At 39.4% G+C, this 26832-nt stretch overlaps 1 protein-coding gene across 1 annotated transcript; it reads right to left on the bottom strand.

Annotated features, from left to right (window-relative positions):
* Positions 1-9357: 9357 nt before the first annotated feature.
* Positions 9358-17667, bottom strand: TMEM249 (transmembrane protein 249). The gene is given in 6 exon segments (XM_044658343.1): positions 9358-9543; positions 11860-11945; positions 12967-13162; positions 16570-16664; positions 16880-17027; positions 17569-17667. Coding segments are annotated over 6 exon segments (810 nt in total).
* Positions 17668-26832: the final 9165 nt, after the last annotated feature.

The following is a 26832-nucleotide window of genomic DNA, read 5'->3' as shown; positions in this document are numbered from 1 at the left end:
CCTGCCCTAAGGAGTTCACAATCTAATGTACACCAATAACATCCTTGGTATGAATGGTTTTAGTCAATCAGGCTGAAAGCAAGCAAGAAAGGAAGGAAACAAGCATTAATTAAGTGTCTCTTTTTTGCCTGTTCTGGGTTTAATACTAAATAAATATAAGAAAAAAGAAAGCCAGTTTCTGCTCTCAAGGAACTTATTATATTTTTTTTTTAAATGTATTTATTTACCAATTACATATAATATGTTTCCACATAGGTTTTCCAAAGTTATATGATCCAAATTGTTTCCCTTCCTTCTCCCCTCCTAGAGCTGGCAAACAATTTGATCTGGGTTTTACATGTATTATCAAGCAAAATATATAAGGAACTCTTACAGTAGAATTACTATTAGGGTAGAAAACACACAAAAAGTTAAAAAGCAGGTTGGTGATTGGGAAAAGAGAAGATAAAAATTACAAATCTACCTAAGTTAATTTACATATTAAGTGTTATACCAATTAAAATACTCAAATAGAGTTAGAAAACTTTTAATAGAGCTAGAAAAAACAATAAAATCCATATGGAAGAATAAAAAGCCACCATGAAGGGAATTAATTAAAAAAAAACATGAAGTAAGGTTGCTTGGCTGTACTGGATCTAAATCTGTATTATAAAGTGACTACCATCAAAATAATCTGGTAGTGGTTAAGAAAAAGAGAAGTGGATCAGTGGAATAGATTAAGCACTCAACACACTGTAGTAAATGACCATAGAAATTTAGTGTTTGACACACCCAAAGATCTAAGCTTTTGGAAGAAAAACTTACTATTCCACAAAAATTATTGGGAAAACTGGGAAACAGTATGACAAAAACTAGGCATAGACCCACATATCATGCCATACACCAAGGTAAGTCAAAAAGTCAAAATGGATATAAAATAAGAATGATATCATAAACAAATCAGGGGAGCATGGAATAGTTTGCCTGTCATGGATAGGGAAAGAATTTGTCTAAAATTTATTTAATTTTGTCTAAGCAAGACATAAAACATTATAACATATGAAAAAATAACTTTGCATTAAATTTAAAAGTTTTTGCACAAACAAAAGCAATGTAACCAAAATTAGAAGAGAAACAACAAACTGAGGGGGGAAAATTATAGCAAAGATTTCTTTGAAAAAGGCCTCATTTCTCAAATATATAAAGAACTGAGTTAAATTTTTATAAGAATACAAAGCATTCTCCAATTGACAAATGGTCAAAGGATATGGACAGGCAATCCTCAGATGAAGGAATTAAAACTTTCTAGTCATATAAAAAATGTTCCAAATCACTATTTGAGAAACACAAATAAAACTACTCTGAGGACCACCTCACATCTATCACAGTGACTAATATGTTCAAAAAGGAAAACGATAAAAGTTGGAAGTATAATGAGGAAAGGAGAGAAATGGGTGCAAACAGGTAGGAAAAAGGATTTTGCACAGAGATCAGTGTGCTGGACATTACTGCATCCTATGGAACTGGACACCTTATTCTGGAATGTGGGGAATATATAAAAGTGGACACAGAGAGCAGCCAAAGGGCTTTTGGACTTCCTGTTGGGGAAACAGCCTAAGGCTGGTAACTTCCTCCTACTTGCTATCTGTGTGAACCCAGAAAAGGTTTGGTTTCTTATCCCCTTGAAGCCAAAGCTACCTATCCTATTGGATATCCAGTTGGATAAATCCTGCCTACTTTGCGATCCACTTGTGTTTCCAGTGTCCTGAGAGAGTGTTCCCAACTGCTGCAAAGATCTCTGCTGGCAAGCCAGTAAACTGTCTGTGGGGGAAGACCTGAAGACATCTTGGGCCTAACCCAAAGACGTTGATCCCTGAGATAAAGGGTCAACCTAAACTACTCTGAAAAACTATAAATCTTACCTAATTTTATCTGGGAAGATTATTAGCATCAGATAGTCAGATAGCCGGGGAATTTTAAGGAGCATGGAAGACCAGAAGAAATCCATTTGCAGGGGTTGTAGAAGGGGGGAAATTAGCTAGATCCCTTAGATTAGGATATCCTACTTTCTTTGATCCTCCCTTTCATCATACTGTGTTTAAAATAAACCTTTGTCCTGTTTTTTCACATCTATCTGTGAGTCTGAATGCACTGGCCCAGTGAGGAGGATTGTAGGCCTCATCACTGTGGGTTACCAAGAACCCAATAAAACCTTGGTATCTCACCTCTACAAAAACAACCATCAAGACTATCTACTTGTTTCAGAGGGGATGTATAAAAACTGGTGGAACTGTAAACTTTCGCAATTCTGGAGACTAATATAGGACCATGTCCAAAGGCTCATAAAACTGCACATCCTTTGGCCCAGCAATACCACTAATATGTCTATAACCCAAGAGATCAGAGATAGAAGAAAAGGCCCTACTTGGAAAAAAAAAGATATTTTAGCAGCTCTTTCTGTAGTGGTAAGGAACTGAAGACTGAGGGAGCATCCATCAATTGGGAAATGGCTGAACAAACTGTGGTGTATGGGTATAATGGAAAAATATTGTGCCAAAAAAATTATAAACAGAATGAGTTCAGAAAAAACCTGGAAAAACTCATATGAACTGATGCAAAGTGAATGAGCAGGACCAAAACAGGATATACAATAATAGAAATAGTATACAATGATCAACTTTGAAGGACTAAACTTATCAGCAAAACAAAATTCTAAGATAACCCCAAGGGACTAATGATTAAAAAAATAATAATAAAAGCCATCCTCAGTCAATGAAAGAACTGTTGAGCTCTGATTGCAAGTTAAAGCATACCATCCTTCACTATTTCTTTCATGAGGTTTTTTTTGTATATGTAATATGTCTCTTCAATCACAACTTTATCTTTGATCAAATTATTATTTCTTTGATTTATTCTTTGATCCATTCTTTAGGGTTAGATTATTTAACTTTCTATTAAATTTTCATCTGTGCTTCATAGGTTTTTTTTATTGAATGTAATTTTATTGCATTATGTTCCAAAATGGTGCATTGAATATTTCTGTTCTCCTATGTTTATTTTTTATTTTTATTTTTTTGAGTTTCAGAACTCATTTTTTTTCTCAACATCTCTGACACTTTATTATTATTTTTTTAGAAAAAATTTTTCCATGGTTCCATGATTCATGTTCTTACTCTCTCCACACCTCCAACTCCACCCCTGTGGTTTCCACTGGTTTCTTTATGTGTCATCAATCAAGACCTATTTCCATATTATTGATAGTTGTACTAGGGTGGTCATTTAGAGTTTACTTCCAAAATCATGTCCGCATCAACCCATGTGTTCAAGCAGTTGTTTTTCTTCTGTGTTTCCACCCCTGTAGTTCTTCCTCTGAATGTGGGTAGCGCTCTTTTCCATAAATCCCTCAGAATTGTCCTGGGTCATTGCATTGCTGCTAGTACAGAAATCCATTACATTCTATTTTACCACAGTGTATCAGTCTCTGTGTACAATGTTCTTCTGGCTCTGCTCCTTTCACTATGCATCAATTCCTGGAGGTCTTTCCAGTTTACACGGAATTCCTCCATTTCATTATTCCTTTAAGCACAATAGTATTCCATCACCAACAGATACCACAATTTGTTCAGCCATTCCCCAACTGACGGGCATACCCTCATTTTCCAGTTTTTTTTGCTACCACAAAGAGCAAAGCTATAAATATTTTTGTACATGTCTTTTTCCCTATGATCTCTTTGGGTCCTATGTTTATTTTTAAGGTCAGTTAGGCCAGTGTGAAGGAGAGTAGTGAGTTATAAGGATGGCTAAAGTGAGATTGTAAAGGGCCTTAATGGCCAACAGAGGAGTTTATATTTGATTCTAGGGGTAATGACTGGAGTTTTATTGAAGAGAGGAATGGCAGTGCAGAGATCTCTACAGTTGGAGTCAGGAAGTCTTTCTCACATTCCATTCTTTTTCTAAGATCATATCAGCAGAATAGACTCACACTCATACCCTCTATGTTTACTCCTTTTAACTGCCCTAATGATGATAAAGTTCTTGGAAGTTACATGTATCATCTTCCTAAATAGCAATGCAAATGATTTAACTTTATTGAGTCCCTTATGATTTCTCTTTCATTTTTACCTTTTTTTTAAAAAAATTTCTCTTGAGTTTTGTGTTTGAATGTCATAATTTCTATTCATATCTAGTTTTGTTTATCAAGAATGCTTGAAAGTCCTCTTTCATTAAATAGCCATTCACCCCACTATAGCATTACATTCAGTTTTGCTGGCCAGGTTATTTTTGGTTATAATCCTAGCTCCTTTGACTTCCTAATCCAAGTCCTCTATTCCTATATGGTAAATTGTAGCTGCTAAGTCTTGTGTGATCCTGATTTTAACTCCATGATATTTAAAATCTTTCTTTCTGAATATTTGTAGTATTTTCCCTATTGACCCAGGAACTCTATAATTTGGATATAATATTCCAAGGAATTTTCCTTTTGGAACTTCTTTCATGAGGTAATTGATGGATTCTTTCAATTTCTACTTTGCCTTCTGCTTCTATAATATTTGGATATTTTCCTTTATAATTTCTATACACATGTAACCCAGATCAAATGTTTGCTAACTCTGGGAGGTAGGAGGGATATATAAATTGGATCATATAACTTTAGAAATTTTATGTGGAAATTTGTCATTACATGTAATTCATAAAATAAAATATCTTTATAATTTCTTGAAATATGACATCCTGGCTCTCTTACTGGTCATGTTTTCCAGGTAATCTAATAATTCTTAAATTATCTCTCCTCAATCTATTTTCCAATAAAATATTTCATTTTCTTCTATTTTTCAGTCTTTTGATTTTGATTTTATTGTTTCTTTAAATCTTCTGGAGTTTAGCTTCCACATGACCAATTAAAATTTTTAAGAAGTTCTTTTCTTCTACAGTTTTTCTTCTTCAACAGGTTTTGTAATTTTTTTTGTTTGTTTCTTACTTTGTTGAAAACTCTTACCTTTTATCTTAGAAACAACACTAAGTATTGGCTTCAAGGCAAAAGAAGGGTAAGGGCTAACTAAGTCTTTGGAGTTAAGGGACTTGCTCAGTCACACAGGTAGGAAGTATCTGAGTATAGATTTGAATCCAGTACCTCCTGTCTCTAGGTCTGGTTCTCTATACACTGAGCCATCTAGTTGCTCCTTGAACTTATTTTACCAAGATGTTCATTCTCTTTTCATAATTTTCTTGCATTCTTGTAATTTATTTTCCCAATTTTTTCTACCATGCTTGGATTTTTAAAAACAATCTCTTTGCTCCTTTTTCATCTCTTTCTTTAGCTCTTCTAAAAATTCTTGCTGGACTTAGATCTGATATATGTTTTTATTTGCAGGTTTGTTTGTTGACATTTTCCAAATCATTGTCTCCTCTGAATTTGTGTCTTGATCCTCTCTGTCATTAAAGAAAATTTTTACTGTCAGGTTCTTTTTTGAGTGGGTTTGTTTGCTCCCTTTTTCAGTCTATTTCTTAACTTTGGACTTTATTTTAAAGTTGAGCTTTTCTCACTTCTGGGATAGGAAGGATGATGGTTAGCCTGAGCGTTTGTAGCTGGATCTGAGAGCCTAAGGATTTTCAGTGCTTCCAAGGTGGTGTGATCCAGGGAGAATTCTGGTCACAATCCTCCTAGTCTGTTCTCTGGTTCTTAACCAGGTAGGACGTCTGCTCTCTTGCAACCACAGACCTTAATCACTCCTCTTCACCCTGGAACTGAATGAAGGGCAAAAGAATGCCAATTGTGCCTAATCTTCTCCCCTGTATTAACAGGGTCTGGCCAGGTGAGTATTCCTGGTGCCACCACTACTCTTCTAACACTGCCTCCAGGCCCCACATCCAATTGCACTTCCAACCAATCCCACTCTGATATTCACAGACCTCCTTTGTTGTCCTCCTAAGCTGTCCTGGACTTGAAAACCAAGTTCCTCTAATTTTTGATGTTATCCCACTCAGAATTCTGATTAGACATTTTTTTTTTAATTTTTAATTTTGTTTAGAGACTTGGGTTGATAGAGTTCAGTATCAATGTTTAATTCGCTCTGTCTTTTTTGGCCCCACTCTCATCAGTCTGCTCTTTTCTTCCTTTTAAACATTACCTTCCATCTTAGAATAAATACTGTGTATTGAATCTAAGGCAGAAGAGAAATAAGGGCTAAGCAGTGAGGGTTAAGTGATTCACCTAGCATCATGCAGCTAGGAAGTGTCTGAGGCTAGCTCTAAACCTAGGACATTCTGTCTCTGGGCCTCAAACCAAGGAGTCACCTATCCCCCCTGTCCTGCAATCAATATGCTCTAACATAAAGAGGCTTTTTTAGTCACTGTCCCATATTAGAGAGCAAATGAGGTTGTCAATAGATGCCCTGAAGAGATAAAACCAGGAGCTAATAGCAGAGAGAAGCTTGGCAGTCATGAAGACTAGTGAAGATATGGCTCTAGGAGACCAGTAAGTAATCAGGATGACTGGGAATCAACACATTGCTACCCCAGCCAGAAACACAGTGGAGGCAATGTAATGACATCAACAAAAATCATTGGTAGCCCTTCAAGATAGTGTCAATAATGTATGGGCCTTTCCATATATTACATAGCTTTTTTACTCTTCTAATAAATGGTATATATATTTATAGGCTTATGGAGAAATACCTTATTCTTATTTTTATTAGTCTCCTATTTTTATTAAATACCTTTGCATCTACCAGGTCAGTAGTAGAAGTAAGCATCTTGGCAAAGATGGTAGTAGAGCTATGAATTTTTGAGTGGATGTAGATCCATATAGCACATTGAACTTGATGTAGATTTTCTCCTCATGAGAGGGAGCACCCCAGATGTCACATAAATATGCCTTCCCATCATATATGCCTCAGCACATCCCAATAGTCCAGATCCTTCCTGTTTTAGGGCTCCCCTTCCCAGTTGCCCACAGGGAGCCATGAATTGGGGGCTCATAAGTGCAGCTAATCCCTCCTTCCCTACATTATAACTAGATGCTGATCTGTGAGAATGCTTTCTTTACTGATGAGGAGCAGACCCTTATTCCCTAACCCTTGCCCCTCCTGTGGCAGTTTATCTGGGTAGGAGGAGGGGGAAAGGGTTGTGGAATCTTGGAGGAGCAGGAATTGAGGAGGAGCTGCATTGAGTCTAGAGGGCTCCTTCTACTCAACTGTCATAATAAAAACCCTCTGTACCCCATGGAAAACAAAACAATACAAAACAAAACCTGGTTCTGGTTTGGGCTGACAGTGGGCAGTAATGGGTAGTAATAGGAACAGGACCCTCAAACTCTGAAATCTTACATTTCTCATTTAGCACTCCTTAAACACCAACTAGAAAATCTGTAGTTTCAGCATTAGTAAAGCATGAACTGTAAATTCTTCAATTATCCACTCTGTGTACTAGATCTGTATCATTCTATACTAGGCATTAACTTTGTGTTCTTGGGAATAATTACCTATCGTGGTCCTCCAAAGTACAACACTACCCTCCTCATGTTCCCACTCTAGAAGGGCAGCGAGACCTCTCCCAAGTTGACAAATGACAACAAGGTGGACAATGGAAGAACATGAACCTTGCACATTGGGGACTCTGGCATTCCAGAAGAATCCCTCTTCTTGTGCATGCTGTTATGATGATAATAACAGATAGTTTGGAGAAGCAGATAAATGTGTCAGGGCCAAATAGAGCTTTAAGTTAAGAGCCAGAGATTGACAGGCTTCAGTGAGGAAAAGGAGGGGGCTAAACACTCCTGGCTTGGTAATGAAGACAGGAATAAGATTCTTCTGGTAAGTTTCAGTTATGGCTGAAACCCCAATTGATGTTCCTTTTCTTAAATTTATATTCCTCACAGGTCAGTATGATGAATATATAGAAATTAGTTATCTAACAGTTGAGGACAGAGGAGATCTTCTTAAACTGGCAGCCAACAGGATTCAAACTAAATGTACAGACTGAGTTGTGAGTATCTTCCCAAATAATTATCAGGCACAGATTTGAAGGTAAAGGTTATATTAAGTAATAACAAGGAAAACTAGAGAAGTTAATGAAGGTATTTGAATAAAGGAAAGGTGACCCTGAACTGTTAAATTGATGCCGCCCTTCCCCCCTCCTCACTGGAGGGGATGAAGCACTTAACTAAAACTGGCTCTCTTGCTATTGATAAATATCTTACTCTCTAATCACTAAGTAATTATATAACTATATTAATGAAGAATAATAATAACAAACAGGCTAACCCTATGAGTAGAAACCACTGGCTTATGCTACAATGGCCACCTCAGGAGAAACCCCAAGTCAGGAGTAGCAAGCACAGTGTCTGCTCCCATCCACTCCCACAAATTAACTGTCTCCAACCCTTCTCAACTGCCCCCTCACCCAAAGTTCTCCGGGGGTCCCCTGGAATTCTGGGTGAGGCTATCCCTGTACCTTTGCAAGGATTCCATGCTTTGCATCTCCACACAACAATGCTCCTTATTCTCTATGACAACAAACTCCAAAACATACCTCCACCTGAATTTGGAAAGGAAGATGCTAAGTTACTAGACCTCAATAAATATACCAAATCTGATCCACAGGGTGTGGAAGCTGCCAAAACTTGGTGGTAGCAGCTACGCTACAGTGGAAGCTCCACTCCTATGAGGAAGCTGCCACTCTGTAGCTGAGCTACTATTTCATGCTATCAAGCTCCAAAGATGCTACTCTACTCGTCCCTGGGCTTATCCATCAGCCCTAGGGCTACCTGATTAGCCTCCAGACTATTGCACCAACTATTAGGCTATTTTACTACCAAAAACCACTTCTTCAAACAAAATTCTTTTCTTACTTCTGGAGCGAACCAGTTTGGGTCCTCCATTCTTGGGGTGAGACCCTGCTACAAAATTGAGTGTGTTGCTCCCATGTCAGTTCTGATATTTAGCCAGAGACTGAAGAGGCAGAGGGATTATTGGTCTTTGAGGTAGGAGACCCATGTTTGAATTCTGGCTTATATTGACAGTATGTACTACCTTACTAAACATCTATGGACTTTAGTTTCTTTCCTCATTTGTAAAACTGAAGATTTCTATTTTTCTACTATGTCCATATTGTTGAAAAGGACTCTCCTTGTAAAAACACAGGACATCATATGAATGTAAATGACAAAGAAGACCACCGAGACCTCAGGGGGCTCAGAGGGACCAGTTTTATTGAGAGGATGAGCAGGGATAGGCCTCAAACCCTCATTACCCAGGGGCAGTAAGGGTTACAGGTGGAAAAATAGACAGGGAAGTAAAAGACCTAAGACATTTGGGTGGGATGCTGGGGAAGGGTGAGGGGAGCTGTGGGGCCACTCTTTCACAATCCATGTTGATATTCTCAAGCTTCTTCATCTTGATACTGGCTATACTGTCTATAGCCAGTCAGGTGGCGTTTGGTAATTCCAGGACTGTATAGAGATCCCAGTGGCCAGTGGCGGACAACATGGCGGTAGGACAAAGATGAACAGTCAAAGTAGTTCAAGTTCAGTTTGCGAGCCATATGGCGACCCAGGAATTCCAATTGCTGGAGAGGCAAAGAAGACATGAGGGGAGGGAGACAGGACTTTTCTGTGGGGAAGAGGGGCCCGGAAAGATCTAGAACTTGGTCTCTTAGAGCCTAATCTTCAGAGACATGAGCCTTTGGCCTTGATTCACTGAGGAAGCTTGGGAAAGGCTCTTCCTTTCCCTCTCTGCACCTATCCTCTCATATTTAAAATAGGTATAGTGAGGGAGTGTGGCTTTGTGCTCAAGAACTTTGAGGCCTCGTTGGACTAGGAGAGGAACAGTGTGAGCTAAGGAGTTAGGAGTTAGAAGCCTTACCCTCTAAAGAGTCTGGGCCCACCTCTCTCCTCCACTGACTGATGTGGGGTTATAGGCTAGACAAGAGGGGAGCTACCTGCTAGAGGGCCCTAGGGGAGGCCAGACCCACTGGCCCTAGTGGCTCATGTTCTTAAACAAGGCTCACAGTCCCTCAGTCCTCATAGGAACTAGGGACCCCACTCCAGGACCCTAGTCAGCTCCTTCTATCCAAGAACTCAGCAAAGATGAAGCTGGATGTAATTATTTGTGTACATGCATATACATGAATGATGGCTGTGTGCTAGAGAAAGTCACTGTTTGTCATGAGCACCCTCTGGCTGTGTGTGACCCTGAAGCTCTGACCACTTCACCCTCTTACTTTCTCTCTCCCTGTTGCCCTCTGTCTCTCCCTGTCTGTCTGTTTGTCTCATCTCCTGTCTTTCTCCTTTTCAGTTTGTTTCAACTTCTTGTTCTTTCTTTCTTAATATCCCTGACTCTCTCTGTCACTCCATCTGTGTCAACTTCTGTCACCTCAGGCTCTTCTCTATCTCCATATTTGTCTCTGTGTGCCCCTGACTTATTTTCTGCCTTCATTTCTCTCCATGTCTTTTCCTCTGTTTCACCTTCTTCTTTTTCTGCCTTTGTTTTCTGCTGCTTCTTCCCCTTTCTCTGTCTCTTCCTTTTTGTCTCTTTTTCTGTCTCTGACCTAAATTATTCTGTCTTTTAACTGATCGCCCTGCCTCAAGCGCAACCTATAAAATGATGCCAAAACATTTTCCTTAAGCACAGGTCTCAATATATGACTCCCTTACTCAATCAACTCCAGTGGGTTCCTATTGCCTCTAGGATAAAATGTAAATGATTCTGTTTATCTTGAAAACTCTGTTCAACCTGGCCCATACCAATTTTTACAGCCTTATTGGACATTACTCTACTTCCCGAGTTCTGTGAACTGGTCCGACTTCTTTATCCCTCTTTTTCACACACATATAATAAAAATAACAATAATAAACATGTTATTTAATTATATTAATAATAATGATGATGCCATAAAAATATGGGTAGCCCTTTAAGGTTTGGAAAGAACTTGATAAATATTTTCACGACAATTCTGGGAGGTGAGTGCTATTAATATCTCCATTTTACAGATGAGGAAACTGAGGCAACACTCTATCTCCCATTTCCAGCCCTTTCCATTGGTCATACTGCTTGCCTGGAATGATCTCTCAACTTATCTCCACTTTGTAGGAAAGTCCTTCTCTTTCTTGGAAGCAACATTTCCTGATTGAGATCGTTCCTGATTCCAAACTATATGTGTAGTTAGTCACTTTATATTGATCATATGATGATGAAATTGTGTATTTCCATGTATTCTCATCTCTCCCAGTAGAGGGTAAGCTCATTTCGAGTAAGGAGTCGTTCAGGCTTTGTTTTTGTGTCTCTAGGTACTAGCTCAGTTCCTGCCATATAATAATAGGCACTTCATGAATGCACACTTGTGCGTCTGGTTTGGCCTGATTTGGCCATAAATGATCCTCATTTTAAAAAGCTCTTCTAGGGGGAAGCTGTGTAGCTCAGTGGATTGAGAGTCAGGCCTAGAAATCAGAGGTCCTGGGTTCAAATCTGACCTCAGACACTTTTTAGCTGTGTGACCCTGGGCAAGTCACTTGACCCCCACTGCCTAGCCCTTACCACTCTTCTGCTTTGGAGCCAATACACAGTATTGACTCCAAGATGGAAGGTAAGGGTTTAAAACAAACAAACGAACAAATAAATAAATAAATAAATAAATAAATAAATAAATAAATAAATAAATAAATAAATGAAAAACAAAAAGCTCTTCTATGCAGTGTGGGTTATTGGATGCCATGCAAATGGTTAGTGATGTTGAGAGGCCAGAGGTTCATGGGGGCAACCATGGTGTAAGCAGGTTAGGAGGAGGGAGTGGACATCGTCATAGAGAGAAGTTCACATCATCAGCAGGGGAGGGGAGAAATCAGAAGAAAGTCCAGGGATCAGGAGAGGTCCATCAAGTCCTTACCTCATAATGTTCTGACAGCTTAACCAGTACCAGTGGCTCCAGTTTGTAGCCACAGAAGACCAATTGGAAGAAGTACCTGCCATAGGCTACAGAGGGAGAAGGAATCTCAGTGCTACCCTACCTAGCAGCCAGGGACGCCCCCTCCTCCCATTTCCCCCACCTTCGAAGTAAAAGAGGAGGGGCAGCTATGTGGCATAGTGGCTAGAGAGCCAGGCCTGGAGTTGGAAGGTCCTGGGTTCCAATGTGGCCTCAGACACTTCCTGACCCTAGACAAGTCACTGAACTCCAATTATCTAGCTGTTACCACTCTTCTGCCTTTGAATCAAAATAGTAGGCATTTATAAGACAGACAGAAGATAAAGTGTTTTTTTTTAAGAAGATGAAGTAACGGGGGGCCTGAGACATGTTCCCCACTCTTAGTCCTTAGTCCATTCTAAGCCCTGTCTCCAAGCTCTCAATTTCAGTCCTTGATTCCCTTTCTTTATATTGGCTCTTACTTCACACACCTGTTCTAAGGTTTTTAATTCCCTCTTCAGTTTCCACATCCCTGACCCTGATCTGCATCTCCCTGGCCTTAGCCCCAGGACCTTCTAATCTCTTGCCCCAGGCCAGTTCCTTGGACATATTTTCAGATCCCTGACCTTCTCCCAATGCCACAGACCCTATTATCAACACCTCAGCTCGGCTGATCCCTTCTCCACACTCCTGTCCCCGTTTTTAACTCCCTGACTTCATTCCTAACTTCAACACACGACCCCCCGCTTTCTGAGCCTGACCCGAGCTCCTTTTCTCTTTTACCAGCTTCCTAACTCTGTCTTTGACCCTCTTCCTCCAGTCCCAGTTTCCTGAACCCATTCTTTACCTTTTGGATTCTAACCTGAGCTCCTTCACCTAGTCCCCTGCCTTGAAGTCCTTGTCTCCATTCCTCTGTCTCTCCATTTCCAATTTTCCATCCTCGTTTCCAGTATCTTTGTCCCAGGGCCTGGCTCCTAAGCCCTATCCCATCAGAGACCCCAACTTACTGCTCCTCTGGTCCCTGTCCCCGAGGGGCCTGACTCCATTCCCACCTCCCAGTCAGACTCTTTGCTCCCCAGCCATGCTGAATACCATCAGATTTCACGGCGAGGCGAATGTAGACGCGGTGCATGGGCCCTTGACACACGGTGCGTCCCTGGATGGAGAAGTGGTACATCCCTCGAGTGTGGTTCAAGATGAGGCGGCGCCTCGGTATCGATGACAATATGAGCCACAGAGCAACTCCAATTCCGTAGGCAGGGAAACCCCACGTCTGCTGAGCACCCACCTGTAGTCCCAAGGTTAAGTAGAGGCATTGTCAAAAATCCAGAAAAGGGATGGGAGAGGGTAGAAGGTGGACAGGCATGAGGAAATAGGAGGAGATAAAAGGAGATAGAGGGAAGAGAGGAGGGAGATACTTGGAGGCTGCTGCCGTACAGCTTTGGCTTTATCCATGAGGATACTCCTTTCAGCAGTTCAGATTGCTTCCCATTCACATTTTCTCCTCCTGTGCTATACTTGTTTGTGTCTTCCCACTGATACTCCCGCAAAGAACCTACAAACGTGCTGGGGGTTTCCTTGTAAGTCTTTTAATATTTCCTATGAGCCAATGTAGCCCTTATTCTTTTCATCTATTATCTTCTCTTCTGGGGAGGTAAGCAGACCCCACTTCCTTTTCCAACCCTACATTCCAGGACTGATATCTTTATACCACCTCTTGTAAGCAAATCAAATACTATCATCTAATTATGTCCATTGGGCATCTCTCCATTGGCTTTTGGGCTACTCACAATTTTGATTCTTCTAAGCTTCTGGTTTTCTATGATTTAACATCCATAATAATGTTAATAAGATGTTTTTTCGTGTCAGGAAGGAACCAAGGGTCATGGAGGATACTGTAAGATTTCTTAAAATGAATCCAACCTTTTCTCTTATTCCTGTTTAACTCTGGGTTCAAACTCCTTGTCTATCAGAAGTATTTATTCAACGATAGTCTAACTCAGTGGTTCCCAAACTTTTTTGGCCTACTGCTGACCCCTTTCCAGAAAAAATATTACTTAGCCCCCTGGAAATTAATTTTTTAAAAATTTTAATAGTAATTAACAGGAAATATAAATGCACCTGTGGCCATCACTGCCTCCCAGGATCGCTGCAGCACCCACCAGGGGGCGATAGTGCCCACTTTGGGAATCATTGGTTTAGATCATTCTTTCAACTGAATGTCCTACTTAGAATGATGGGCATTTCTCTTCCATTTGTTTTTATTGTGTGTATTGTTATGGCAGTCTCCTTTGAGTGGCCACACATCTTTTAAGGGGGCTCAGGAATATTCAAGGCTGTGGTGGTAGTGGGGAAGGTCTTATGTTAGGAACAAAATGTCATTCGTAAACAGGCATATCTGCTAGGCCTTAGCATTTATGGAAGATGTCCTCAATGACAGCCACAAACCATTTTGACCTGCATGCCTCCTTATTTTATGAATCACCTAATATCAGTAAATGTCACCATCAAACAAGACCCTGGTCTTAAGAGTAGGAAGATTACTGGCCTTGAAGTCTAGGACCTCAGATGCTTGCTGACTTTGTGACTATAGCCAGACTACTTTTAGGCCTCAGTTTCTTCAGCTGTAAAATGAGATTGACTTGATGACTTCTGAGATCCCTTTCAGCACTAAATCGATAATCCTATCATCTATACAGGAATCTGATTTGGAAATTATACTTGTGGTAGGACATCATTAATCATTCATTTCCAGTCTTGATCCAATTTTGTGTGTGTGTGTGTGTGTGTGTGTGTGTGTGTGTGTGTGTGTGTGTGTGTGTAAGAGAGACAGGGACAGAGATGTTTAGTGCTTTCCATGTCTGGCACCTGATAATTCTCTTCTTGAAAGAAATACTCTTGGTTATGTCTTCATGTGTTTTGAGTTCATTGATAACAAGAACATCAACACTGATGTGGTTCAGTACTCCCAACCATCTATATTAATTTGGTGGTCAGTGGGCCAAGAACTCACACTTAGAGTTAAAATGAATCCTTATAGATGGTCCCCAAACTGTGGTTCTTATCCCATTCTGCCCCCTTTACAACACTTTGCCATTATCATGGTGGAAAGGGATCCATTTGGGACCAGGAAATATTTGGTCTTTTTCTTGGGGGACATGTTTTGCCAATAGCAAAGAGATAATGAATTAATCACCTATTGGCCAAATTGCTGGGGAAGTATCACTGTACTTAGCAATGGCTGGATCTCTGAAAAACGGGTGCATTCGTCTACTAGGACCACTTTTGGTATCTATCAACCCATCTATCAGTATGTCACTTGTTAGAAATGCCTTCTGTAACCATGAATCTCCACTCCAGCTTCAGAGTAGAGAAAAAATTACAGACAATATTATTGCTGATAAAAAACAAAATAGTGACAGAGAAGATAATCAGTAACTACTAGCCCATCCATATGGCTACCTTCTCAGTTTTATAAACCTCTGTGAAGTGACCTATGCACATTTCAAGGGTAACTTTAATATAAAATGTAAGAAAGGAACAGTCAGGCTTTTAAGGAGGATTTTCCCCACCAGAACAAAGCTTGGGTCAAAAACTGAGGTTTGTTCTATATAGTGTTTGTAGCTCTTAAGAAAATGTTTAATTCTGCGAACAAAGAACAGCTTTAAAAGTTCTCCTCCAATCAGGTATTTCCCTCACTTAAGGTCAGATTAGTCTTCCAGATGTTCCTATTTGTGAATGATATTGTGTCAAGTCACAAAATACTTCAGAGTCTCTCCAGGTATAACATGGCCACTCTATTGGCCAAACAATCCACAAAAGAAAATGGATGATGGATGAAGAATGAATGCTTATTACTTAGCATGACATGTAATTGGATGGGAAACCCACAGGGTTCATCTATCAGTACACAAATCTTGAACAGACATGGAAGATGAATAAGGATGTGGACCCAGAATTAAATCATAAGAAGAGAGTAAGCTGGGCTGCATTTGGATAGTTGCACAATGGTCCCAACTTTATCTTTGACACAAAATCTCATCTAAGGTGTCGCAGTGGGAAAAGCACTGAACCTGGACTCAGGAACATCTGAGTTCAAATTGAGCCTCAGACACTTACTAGCTGTGTGATCCTAGACATGGGATTCTTCTGCCTCAGTTTCCTCCTCTGTAAATGGGAAATAATAGTAGCACCTACCTCCCAGGGTGGTTGTGAAGATCTAATGAGGTAATGTTAGTAAAGTGCTTTGCAAACCTTACGGCATTATATAAAGTGCTAGCTGTGATGATTATTATCTTCTTAACACCAGTGTCTTCTGGCGATTCTACAAAGTGGCGAATCATGGAATATCACAGTTTAGGAAGAATCAAAATCATAGGTGACACAAAGGTTCACAGAGGAAAATGTCATGTCTAGTTCATCTGAGGAGGCAATAGCAAATTGCCAGAGATGACTTGATGGCAAGAAACAGCATAAAATATACCAATACAGAAAATGTAGGATTGGAAAGGGAGGAGGCCTGGTCATGGAGCCAGAATGAGGGATAGCAGATATCCAGCCTGAGGGTTTCACAGGGAACAGATAAGGAGGAGAAAGGTGAGAAAGGAGGAGATGGGTGAGAATGTGGGAGGAATAAGAAGGAAGAGTCAAAAGACGATATGGAAAATATATAAGGAGATAGATGGGGATTCCTACCTTAGTGAAAATCCCAAGGCTCAAGAGTACAACGCAGACTAAAAAAAGCAGAATCCCCTTCCACAAGGTGTCCTGGTAATAGTCTAGCACATAAACTGTTGGAACAGCAGGTAGAGTGTTAGAGCAGAGTTGTCTTCTGTTCTTTCACCTGTCCACTTTACTGATACCTCTTGTCTTCTCTTGTCTGGTTTTTGCCCTTCCCTGTGTCCCCTCTGTTCCCCATGTTCCAATGTGTTCCCGTATCAGCTCCCAGAGCCCTGTTTCCCCCTCACCTCCCTCTCTCCCTGATGTTCCCAGCTCCCTACTTCACCATTAGGCTGCTGCTGAAAGAAGGGATAGAAAGGATTGTTCTTGAGCTTCTTGGCAAGACTGCGCTCAGTGCTGAAGCAGCCAATTTCCCATAACTCAAAACCATTGCCCCCAGTGCCAGTGCCAGGGATATGGATTGGCTTGGGGCCCTGAAAGAGAAAGGAAGGTCATGAGGAGGAGACATTAGGTCATCAGATCATCAGAAGAGGTGGGTGGTTTCAGAAGAACTTATCTAGCCAACCTTCTCTGATCCTGTACTTGTGAAGTTGATTTTTTGTACCCAAGGGTATGACTTTACATTTATGCCTAACAAATTTCATCTTATTAGATTTGGGAAAAAAAGAAGAAGAGGTGAGTAATATTGGGAAAGAACTGGAAAAAAGCAGGAGAGGAGAGAATGTGGAAAATGTCAGGATGAAGACATGAAGAAAAGAATGGAGGGCACAGAAAAAAAGTTAGATTCACAGAGTGAAGATAAGGAGAAGGACTAGAGAACAGGATCAAATGAGGAGGCAGGAAGAATGGGCCTCATAGGCAGGATAGACACTTAAAGAGAATATGGGGTCACAAGGAAAGCATGTGACAATGGGCTAGATGAGGTGAAAGAGCGAATAGGGTCCCTGAGTAAGGACTGGCTTAGAGAGGGAAGAAGGAACTGGCTTCTCTGATCCAGAATGTCTTTGGACATACCCGAGAGAAGAGTTCCATGATCACAGGTGTGGGGTAGATAAAGCAGCTGGAAAAGCAGTTAACCAGTCAAGAGGCAGGGTTAATTTGAATGAAAGACATGGATTCTAGAAGGGCAGGTTGAATTCTGAATTGTCTGAAACTTCTAGAATCATCAGACCTTGTCTCCTGGTGTAGGTTAGAACAATCTTTCTCCCTCTTATTCATAGGATGACACAGAACATCAGAACTAGAAGAGACTGTCGCTAATCACCTAATCCAACTGTTACCTGAACAAAAATTCTCTCTTAAAACATGCCTGGTAAGTGGTCATCCAGGCTTTACTGAAAGGCCTTGAGGAAGATGGAGTCACCTCTGTACCAGAAGTAGTCTATTCCATTTTAAGATAGCTCTAGTTAATAGGAAATTTTTCCTTATGTGGAGCCTGAAACCTGCCCATCTGTATTGTTGATCCATTATTCCTAGTTCTGTCCAATAGAGTTCAGTAAAAAAAAAAAAATCAATCCTTTTTCAACTTAACCTTTCAAACAATGGAAGAGTTTTTCCTGACTCCTCCTGCCCTCCTTTGGTAAGCTGCCATTCCTTGTCAGTATACAGACATCTCCAATCTTTAAAGAAAGTGTTCATTTCACTTATGATGTTCCTCCAATATAAACAGAGCCTCTTCCCTTGGTTTTATGAAAAAATTTTTCACTTAATAAACATTTATCTTTTCCCCTCTTTTCCCCCACCAAAAATATGTAAGAAATATGGCCATGTCTAAAAATGTATGTTTCAACTTGAATCTAAGCCCTGTCAGGAGGACAGTAACATTTTTCACCATTATCTTCTCCTATGCACAGTTTTTTGAAACTCTCAAGTGACCAGAAGTTGTATTTATTAGATAGTTTTTCTTTCTATCATACTGGAATGTATGTTTCTGTTTAAGTTATGTCAGCTACGGACAAACAGAATAAGTCTAACACTCTTACTCAAGATAGCTAATCTGATACTTGAAGGCCATTATCAAGTCCTTTTCTTTCTTAAGCTTACCATCACCATTTTCCTCAACTATCTCCTGGCACGTTCTGCAAATCTTCTTACAATTTTGGTTGCTCTGTTCTGGAAGTGCTCTAGTTTGTCATTGTTTTTCCTGAAATGTAGAATCTAGAACTGGGCACAATCTTTCACATTTTCTTTGGCCAGCACTAAGGATTTGTTTAGGAGGAAATGACACTGTCCCTCAGTTTGCAAAGCCCAAGATCCCATTGGACAGCTAGAAAGTACGGTGGATGGGTTACTGGACCTGAAGTCAGGAAGAATTATGTTCTTTTGTTCAAATCTGGCATCAGACAGTTTGCTAGATGTTTGGCCCCAGGAATGTCACTTAAACCTTGTTTATTTCAGTTCCTCATCTGTAAAATGAGCTGGAAAAGGAAATGCCCAACCACTCTGATATCTTGGCCAAGAAAACTCCAAGTAGGATCATGAAGGGATACCACTGAAATGAGTGAACAAAATCCAATTAGACTTTTTTTGGTTGTCCTATTGTGTCATTGGCTCAACTAGTCTGACCTGTAATTGAAGACAAATTGCCTTGAAGACATCCTTTTTTTAGAAACTTTTTTTCTTCTTTGGATTTTTGTGCCTCTTTTTCGATTTGGCCAATTTTGCTTTTTAAGCTATTACTTTCTTGCATTACTTTCATTTTATTCCCCATTTTTCTTTAACCTGTCTTATTTGTTTTTTTAATTCTTTTTTTTAGTTCTTCTAAAGCTTGAGAGCAATTCCAATTCCCTTTTTTTAAAATAAGTTTTGCATGTGGTTGCTTAGATCTCACCATCCCCAATTGGTTCTATTCTTTGCTCTTTTTCCCCATAAAAATTTTTGAGTGTTTTTTTTTGTTTGCTTTGCTATTTGCTCCTTTTCTCACCCTTTCCCCACCCCCTGTGGACTGGGAATTCTGAAAGCTCCTTGCTGATTTTGTCTCTTCTGCTGGCTTGCAGTATTAGGCCTTGTGGCCATTTTGCCCTGGGTCTATGTCTTCATCACAGCCACAGAAAGGCTTGAAAGAGCCCAGTGCTATGGACTTCTGGATCCCACTGAAGGCTAGTGCCAGAGCCTGGGACTTCCAGGGTTACGTCTGAAGTGTAGCACCCTTTGTTGGTGTAGTATGCCTCCTGGGATCTTGATGTTAGTGTATTCTCAGTTGCTGAACCTGGTGCAATAGGTGGGGGGTGGGGGAGGTCAACCAGTACTCTATTGTGTGCAGTTTTACTTCCAGTTCCCCTTTGTCCCATGAAAATCAACTCTCTCTGCCTATCCCTCAAGTTGTGTTCAGTGGGACAGCCTTCTCACTCTATCCTGCTTTGACTCCTATTGTTTTGAAGAATTTTCTAAAGATTGATTTAGAAGGATATTCAGATGTGTTTTGGTTTTCACTTCTACTAAGCTGCCATCTTGACTTGGCCCTTTGAATCTGAAGACATTCTTGACCAGTGGGCATATAATTTCTGTTTGAAGGCCCTATCAGAAAGGACTCTGCTTCCTTCAGACAACTCATTCCATGTTATCATAGCTCTAGGAGGTTCTTCCTTCTTCTGAGCCAAAATCTCTCTCTCTCTCCAACTTCTACTCTTATCTTCGAATTTAGTCTTCTGGAGCCAAGTGGAACAAGGTCAATGATGCCTCTTCCAAGTAGCCCTTTAAAGCCATGTATAGCTCTCATATGCTCTCCTTCCCCTCTGATTTCTCTCATCTAGCTCAAACATCCCTGCCTCTTTCAAAAGATCTCCCCATGTCATATCATGGATTGAGGTTTCAAGATCATCTATCCCAACCTAGTCCATTTTAGAAAGGGCAAATGGAGTCCACAGATGTGAAGTGATTCTTGCCCAAAGTCATACAATTAGTGGTTATAGAAGTCTCCTTCAACCTTAATATTCAATAATTACCATTCTTAGGCTGCATTAATTTGTCTAGTATCCAAAAGGAGAAAGATAAAAGCCCATAGTGCTATGCATTGGTCAGATTAGGAAAACACTATTGTCTTCGATTCTTGAGCCACTTCTGTTAAGAGGTGCAACAAATTGGGCCTGGTGATGCATGTCCATAATCCTTGTTGCTCAGGGATTTAGACTAGTGAATTGCTTGAGTTGGGAATTTATGAGATGCAGTATAGTTAAGGTCAATGGAGTGTTTGCACCAAATCTGGCACCAATATTGTGATCCCTTTGGAGTGGGAACCCATTCAATTGTCTTGGGGTGGGGTGAGGGCTGTGATGAACCAGCCTAGGTCACAAACAAAGCAGGTCAAAGCTTCCATGCTAATTATTAGTGGGAGAGCCCCATGAGTAAGTAGCCACTGCACTTTTAGCCCGGGCGAGATAGGTAGGTCCAATCTCAAAAAAATGGAATGGTGGCATATAAAAATGCTAACATAAGTACAAAAAGAGCAGCCATGATGGTGAGGGAACTTGAAGCCAAGTAGTATAAAGAATTGTGAGACACTTCCCCTATGCCATATGATTAGTGAATGGTTGAAGGAATCAGATATATTTAACCTGGAGAAGAGAAGACTTAGGAAGGATATGAGAGCTGTCTTCAAAGATCTAAAGAACTATTATACAGAAGAGAGATTAAAAATATTTTTATATTTTTATACTCCTGAGTATAGAGGTACATTCAATGGTTGGATGATATAGAGACAAATTTTGACTTAACATAAGGAGAAATTTCCAAACATAGCTGTCCAAAAGTAGAATATGGGCTGATTTGGAAGATCATTAGTTTCCCATCACTTGAGGTTTACCCGCTGAAGCTGAGTATAAGGATGGTGAAGAAAGAATTCATGTTTCAGGTAAGAGTTGGACTAGATGACTTCTGAGTTCTCTTTTAGCCATGTTAAATTCAAAATGTATTTTGAAGGAAAAAAATTGTAATGGAAATGTAACATGTGTATGTGTGTTTCCCATGTAGGCTAATATTGTAAAATTGTAAACTGTAAACAATTCTACCAAAAAAAGAAAGTGAATGTTGAAGAACTGCAAAGAATAAGCATAGTTCTTTTTTTTTAATTTATTTTAAAACCCTTACCTTCCTTCTTGGAGTCAATACTATGTATTGGCTCCAAGGCAGAAGAGTGGTAAGGGCTAGGCAATGGGGGTCAAGTGACTTGCCCAGGGTCACACAGGTGAGAAGTGTTTGAAGCCAGATTTGAACCTAGGACCTACCATCTCTAGGCCTGGCTCTCAATTCACTGAGCTACCCAGCTGCCCCCCAATAAGCATAGTTCTAAAGAAGAGATATGAGAAGACTCTCTTCAACCCACTCCTTAGCAAAGATAAGAGGTACACAGGTATGGGAAGTTGCATTTTCCCCCCTATTATGCTCTGATTTTCTTTTTTCAATTATGATGTAAAATTTTTAAACATTTATTTTTAAAAATTTTGAGTTCCAAATTCTCTCCCTTTTCCCTCCTTGAGAGGGCAAGCAATTTGATATAGATTATAATTGTACAGTCATGCAAAATACATTTTCATATCAGTCATCTTGCAAAAGAAAACACAAAGTCAAAAACAAAAACAAACCCCCAAGAAAAATAAAGTTAAAGGTTTGCTTCAATCTTTATTCAGACTTTATCACTCTTAATAGATCAGATACCATTTTTCATTTTACACTCTTTGCAATTGTCTTGGATAATTAAATTGCTGATAATTAAATTATCAGTCATTAACAGTTGATCATTGTATAAAATTGTTGTCACTATGTACAATGTTCTCTTGGTTCTGCCCACTTCACTTCAGATCAGTTCAAATGAGTCTATGTTTTTCTGAAACCATCCTACTTGTCATTTCTTATAGTACAATAATATACCATGACAATAATATACTATAACAGAGTCAGCCATTCTCCAATTGTTGAACACCTCCCTCCCCAATTTATAATTCTTTGCCACCACAAAAACTGCTACAACAGCTATTTTTAACAAATAGGTTATTTTCCTTTTTCTTTTACCTCTTTGGGACACAGATCTAGTTAATTTTGCTGGGTCATAGGGTATGCACAGTCTTATAGCCCATTGGGTAAAGTTACAAATTACACTCTAGAATGGTTAAATTAGTTTACAATCCACCAACAGTGTAGTAGTATCCCAATGTCCCAATTTTTCCATATTTCCTCCAACATTTGTCGTTTTCCTTTTCTGTAATATTAGTCAATCTGATTGATGTGAGGTGGTACCTTAGAGTTGTTTTAATTTGTATATCTCTAATCAAGAGTTATTTAAAGCATTTTTTCATATGACTATGGATAGCTTTGATTTTTTTTCTTCTGAAAGTTTTTTCCTATCCTTTGACCATTTATTAATTTGATTCAGTTCTCAATATATTTGAGAAAGGAGGCCTTTGCAGAGAAAACTTGTAAAAATTTTTTTCTCATCTTCTATTCATGACTGCATTCGGTGTTTTTGTGTGTGTGTGTGTGTGTGTGTGTGTGTGTGTGTGTGTGTGTGTGTAAAACCTTTTAAATTTAATGTAATCAAATTACACCTTCTATATCCTGTAATGCTCTGCTTTGTTTGATCATAAATTCTTCCCTTATCCACAAATCTGACAGGTAAAGTTTTCCATGCTCTCTGATTATCTTATGATATTACTCTTTATGTCTAAATTATGTGCCCATTTTGATCTTATCTTGGTATACAGTGTGAGATGTTGCTCTATACCTAGTTCTTGGGAAACTACTTTCCTGTTTTCCCAATGATTTTTGTCAAATAGTGAATTCTTGTCCCAAAAGCTTGAATCATTGGATCATTGCACATGTTTTCAGATTTTTTTTTTGATATATTGATCAGATTTCCTGGTTGGTTTTTCTCTTCCTCTTTTTCTTAAAAAAAAAAAATCTTTTCCAGCTCTGGGAAGGGGGAGGGAAGGGAAAGAGGGAGACAATTAGGATCATATAACTTCAGAAAACTTATGTGGAAATTTTCTTTTTCATGTAATTGGTAAAATAAAATATCTTCATAATAAAAAAAATTCTTTGTTATATGGGATAACTCTCTGGGCGAGGGACAGAGAGGGATGTGGAGGAAATTGAGATCATATAAAAACAAGATATCAGTAAAACTTATGTATAATTAGAATTTTGAACCCCAGAACTCTCTCTCCCAGCATTCCATGTTCCTTCTCACATTACATGTTAACTTAAGGAGGATATAAGTTTTGTGTAGCTCCGCCCTCACTCTCTTCTCCCAGAAATGTGGAGGTAGGGTGAGGAGAATTTTACTCAGTTGTTTTACTCAGGTTTTTACTTTTGTTCTTTTTATTTTTCTACTTCAAGTGATTATTAATAAACTTTATAAAATATAATACTTGGAGTTATTGGATATTAATTTAAATTTTACATTGTTGGCGATCAGAAGTCTGGAGTTATAGGACCCTAGCTCCACTCTAAGTTGTAGAGCAGTTTTTAAGGACAGATTAGCTTTAGAAACCTCCTGCCATTTCTGCTATCCCTGAGCTACTGCAGTTCATGCCATCACTCCCCTCTGGGGCCTCCCTACCACTGCTGTTTGCCCAAAGGTCTGAGAGCTGTTTGGAAGCACCTTCTTTTTCCTACCAGAAGGATGAGATCCAAATCCCCTTGGGCTACCCCTTCTTACACCTACATGGGTCTCAAGCCTGCACTATCCACTTTTCAGCAAGGGAAGACAGTGTGGAGCAGCCAATCCACGCTATCCACCCTAACCCCAGCCTGGCTAACCCAGGGAAGGCTTCCATGAGCTAGCCCATTTTCTATTTCTTTTATAGCATGGCAATTTTCTGTAGTCCTAGCTGCTGATTGGGTAAATGCAAAATTGCTACTACAGGCTTGTGGGATATAAACCACTTTGGTTTTTTTTGTTTGTTTGTTTTTTTAACCCTTGTACTTGGGTGTATTGTCGCATAGGTGGAAGATTGGTAAGGGTGGGCAATGGGGGTCAAGTGACTTGCCCAGGGTCACACAGCTGGGAAGTGGCTGAGGCCGGGTTTGAACCCAGGACCTCCTGTCTCTAGGCCTGACTCTCACTCCACTGAGCTACCCAGCTGCCCCCGACATAAACCACTTTGATCGAGCCTGATTCTAGGACCTGTTATAGGTTTATTTTTCCTTACTTAGAATTGTTACACATGAGACTTTGATATTTTATGTTTTATCCAGAAGTTACTTTTTCTCTTTTATTTGAGTTTTTTGATGTTTTTTATTTTCTCTTGACAATTGATTCATATACCTCATAACTCAGCCATGTATCCTGGGATGACTCATATGTTGGTCAACACCCTCCTCAGGGGGGATTATATTATTATACTATAATGCAAAGTTTAAATTCTTTTGAGAGTAATTTTAAGATAAGAAGTTATCCTAAAATCCCTGAATCAAGAAAGTGAACTATTTGGAGAAAGCCCCATGAAGATGCCTGCAGAAACCACACACTGCACCAAAAGATCCAGAATGAACTTTGGGATGTAGTAAATTGGACTGTGGGGGGGTTGAACGCATTTATTTTGAATGTAAACTCTTATGCCAAACAGGACTGCCCCCAATTGTCTTTTTGTCGATGTGCCCACAAATCATTGGTTTTGCTATCTTTCTCTTTTATTTCACTCTTGACCCCAAATTATTGTAATTTCCCCTTAGAAAGTGCAATATTGTATGTATCTCTAGTTAAAGATTTTTTGAGATATAAATTGGTTATGTGTACCGATTCATTGGGGAAACTAGGTATGTAAATCTGGGAGATTTCTACATGCTCGTTTTCCAATGGAATCACAGGGGGGATTGTATAATTAGAATTTTGAACCCCAGAACGCTCTCTCCTAGCATTCCATGTTCCTTCTCACATTAAGTGCTAACATAGGGAGGATATAAGTTTTGTGTAGCTCCACCCTCTTTCTCTTCTCCCAGAACCGTAGCTATGGAGCTGGGGTGAAGTGAGAGGCAGGAGAATTTTATTCAGGTGTTTTTACTCAGGTTTTTACTTTTGTTCTTTTTATTTCTTCTTCTTCTTCTTCAAGTGATTATTAATAAACTTTATAAAATATAATACTTGGAGTTATTGGATATTAATTTTAATCTTACATTTATTTTTGTTTTGTTTTTTTAAACCCTTAGCTTCTGTGTATTGGCTTATAGGTAGAAGAGTGGTAAGGGTGGGCAACGGGGGTCAAGTGACTTGCCCAGGGTCACACAGCTGGGAAGTGGCTGAGGCTGGATTTGAACCTAGGACCTCCCGTCTCTAGGCCTGACTCTCAATCCACTGAGCCACCCAGCTGCCCCTTACATTTATTTTTAAAAAGTTGTTGCACATCTAGAAATCCTCCAAAGGAATAAGTAACTCTAACAATTGCAAGCAAGGACTCAAAGGATAAATGGATTTTCCACAAACTACATGAATGCTGAGAAGAGATGAAGCAAGAGATAAAAAATGAAATAACAGTTTTTGAGGAAAAAATTGGCAGAATAAAAATAAGTAAATCTTGCCTAAGAAATGAACTCCCTAAAAATGAGAATAGACCAAACAGAAATCAATGACTCCCTGAGATAGGAAGAAATACTAGAATAGTATAAAAGGATTAAAAAAGTTGGAGAAAGTGTAAGACATTTGATATTAAAATAGATAACCTAGAAACAGAGCAGGAAAGAAAACTTAAGAATCATTGTACTATTTGAAACAATGATTACAAAAAAAAATACAAACTGGACACTATTATTTCAAGAAATCACAAATGAAAACTTCCCAAATAGATTAAAACGATAGGCCAAATTGAAGGCAGAGATTACCTTATAAGGGGAATCTGGAAAGGAAAATCCCAGGAATGTTATACTCAAAATCCAAAGCTCTTAAATAAAAGGAAAAAATATAGTGCATACATATAGAAAGAAGCAATTAAAGTATCAAGCAGCTAGGGCAGCTAAGTGGTTTAGTGGATAGAGCACCAGACCTGGAGATGGGAGGACTTGGGATCAAATGTGGCCTCAGACATTGTCCCAGCTCTGTGACCCTGGGCAAGTCACTTAACTAGATATATTTATCTAGTCCTTGTCTTTTTGTCTTAAAGCTGTTCCTAAGATTGAAAGTATGGGTTTAAAAAAAAAAGTACCGGACATGATTGGGGATGTGGACTCAAAACTACCACACCAATGCAACTACCAACAATTTGGAAATTGGTCTTGATCAAGGACACATGACAAAACTAGTGGAAATGTGCATCGGCCATTGGTGGGGGGAGTGCGGGGGGCGAAGGGGAA

This window comes from Gracilinanus agilis, chromosome 1 (genome assembly GCF_016433145.1).
Source record: "Gracilinanus agilis isolate LMUSP501 chromosome 1, AgileGrace, whole genome shotgun sequence".
NCBI lineage: Eukaryota > Metazoa > Chordata > Mammalia > Didelphimorphia > Didelphidae > Gracilinanus > Gracilinanus agilis.
Note: the sequence above shows the minus strand (reverse complement) of the source record. Positions and strands in the feature narration are given on the sequence as shown.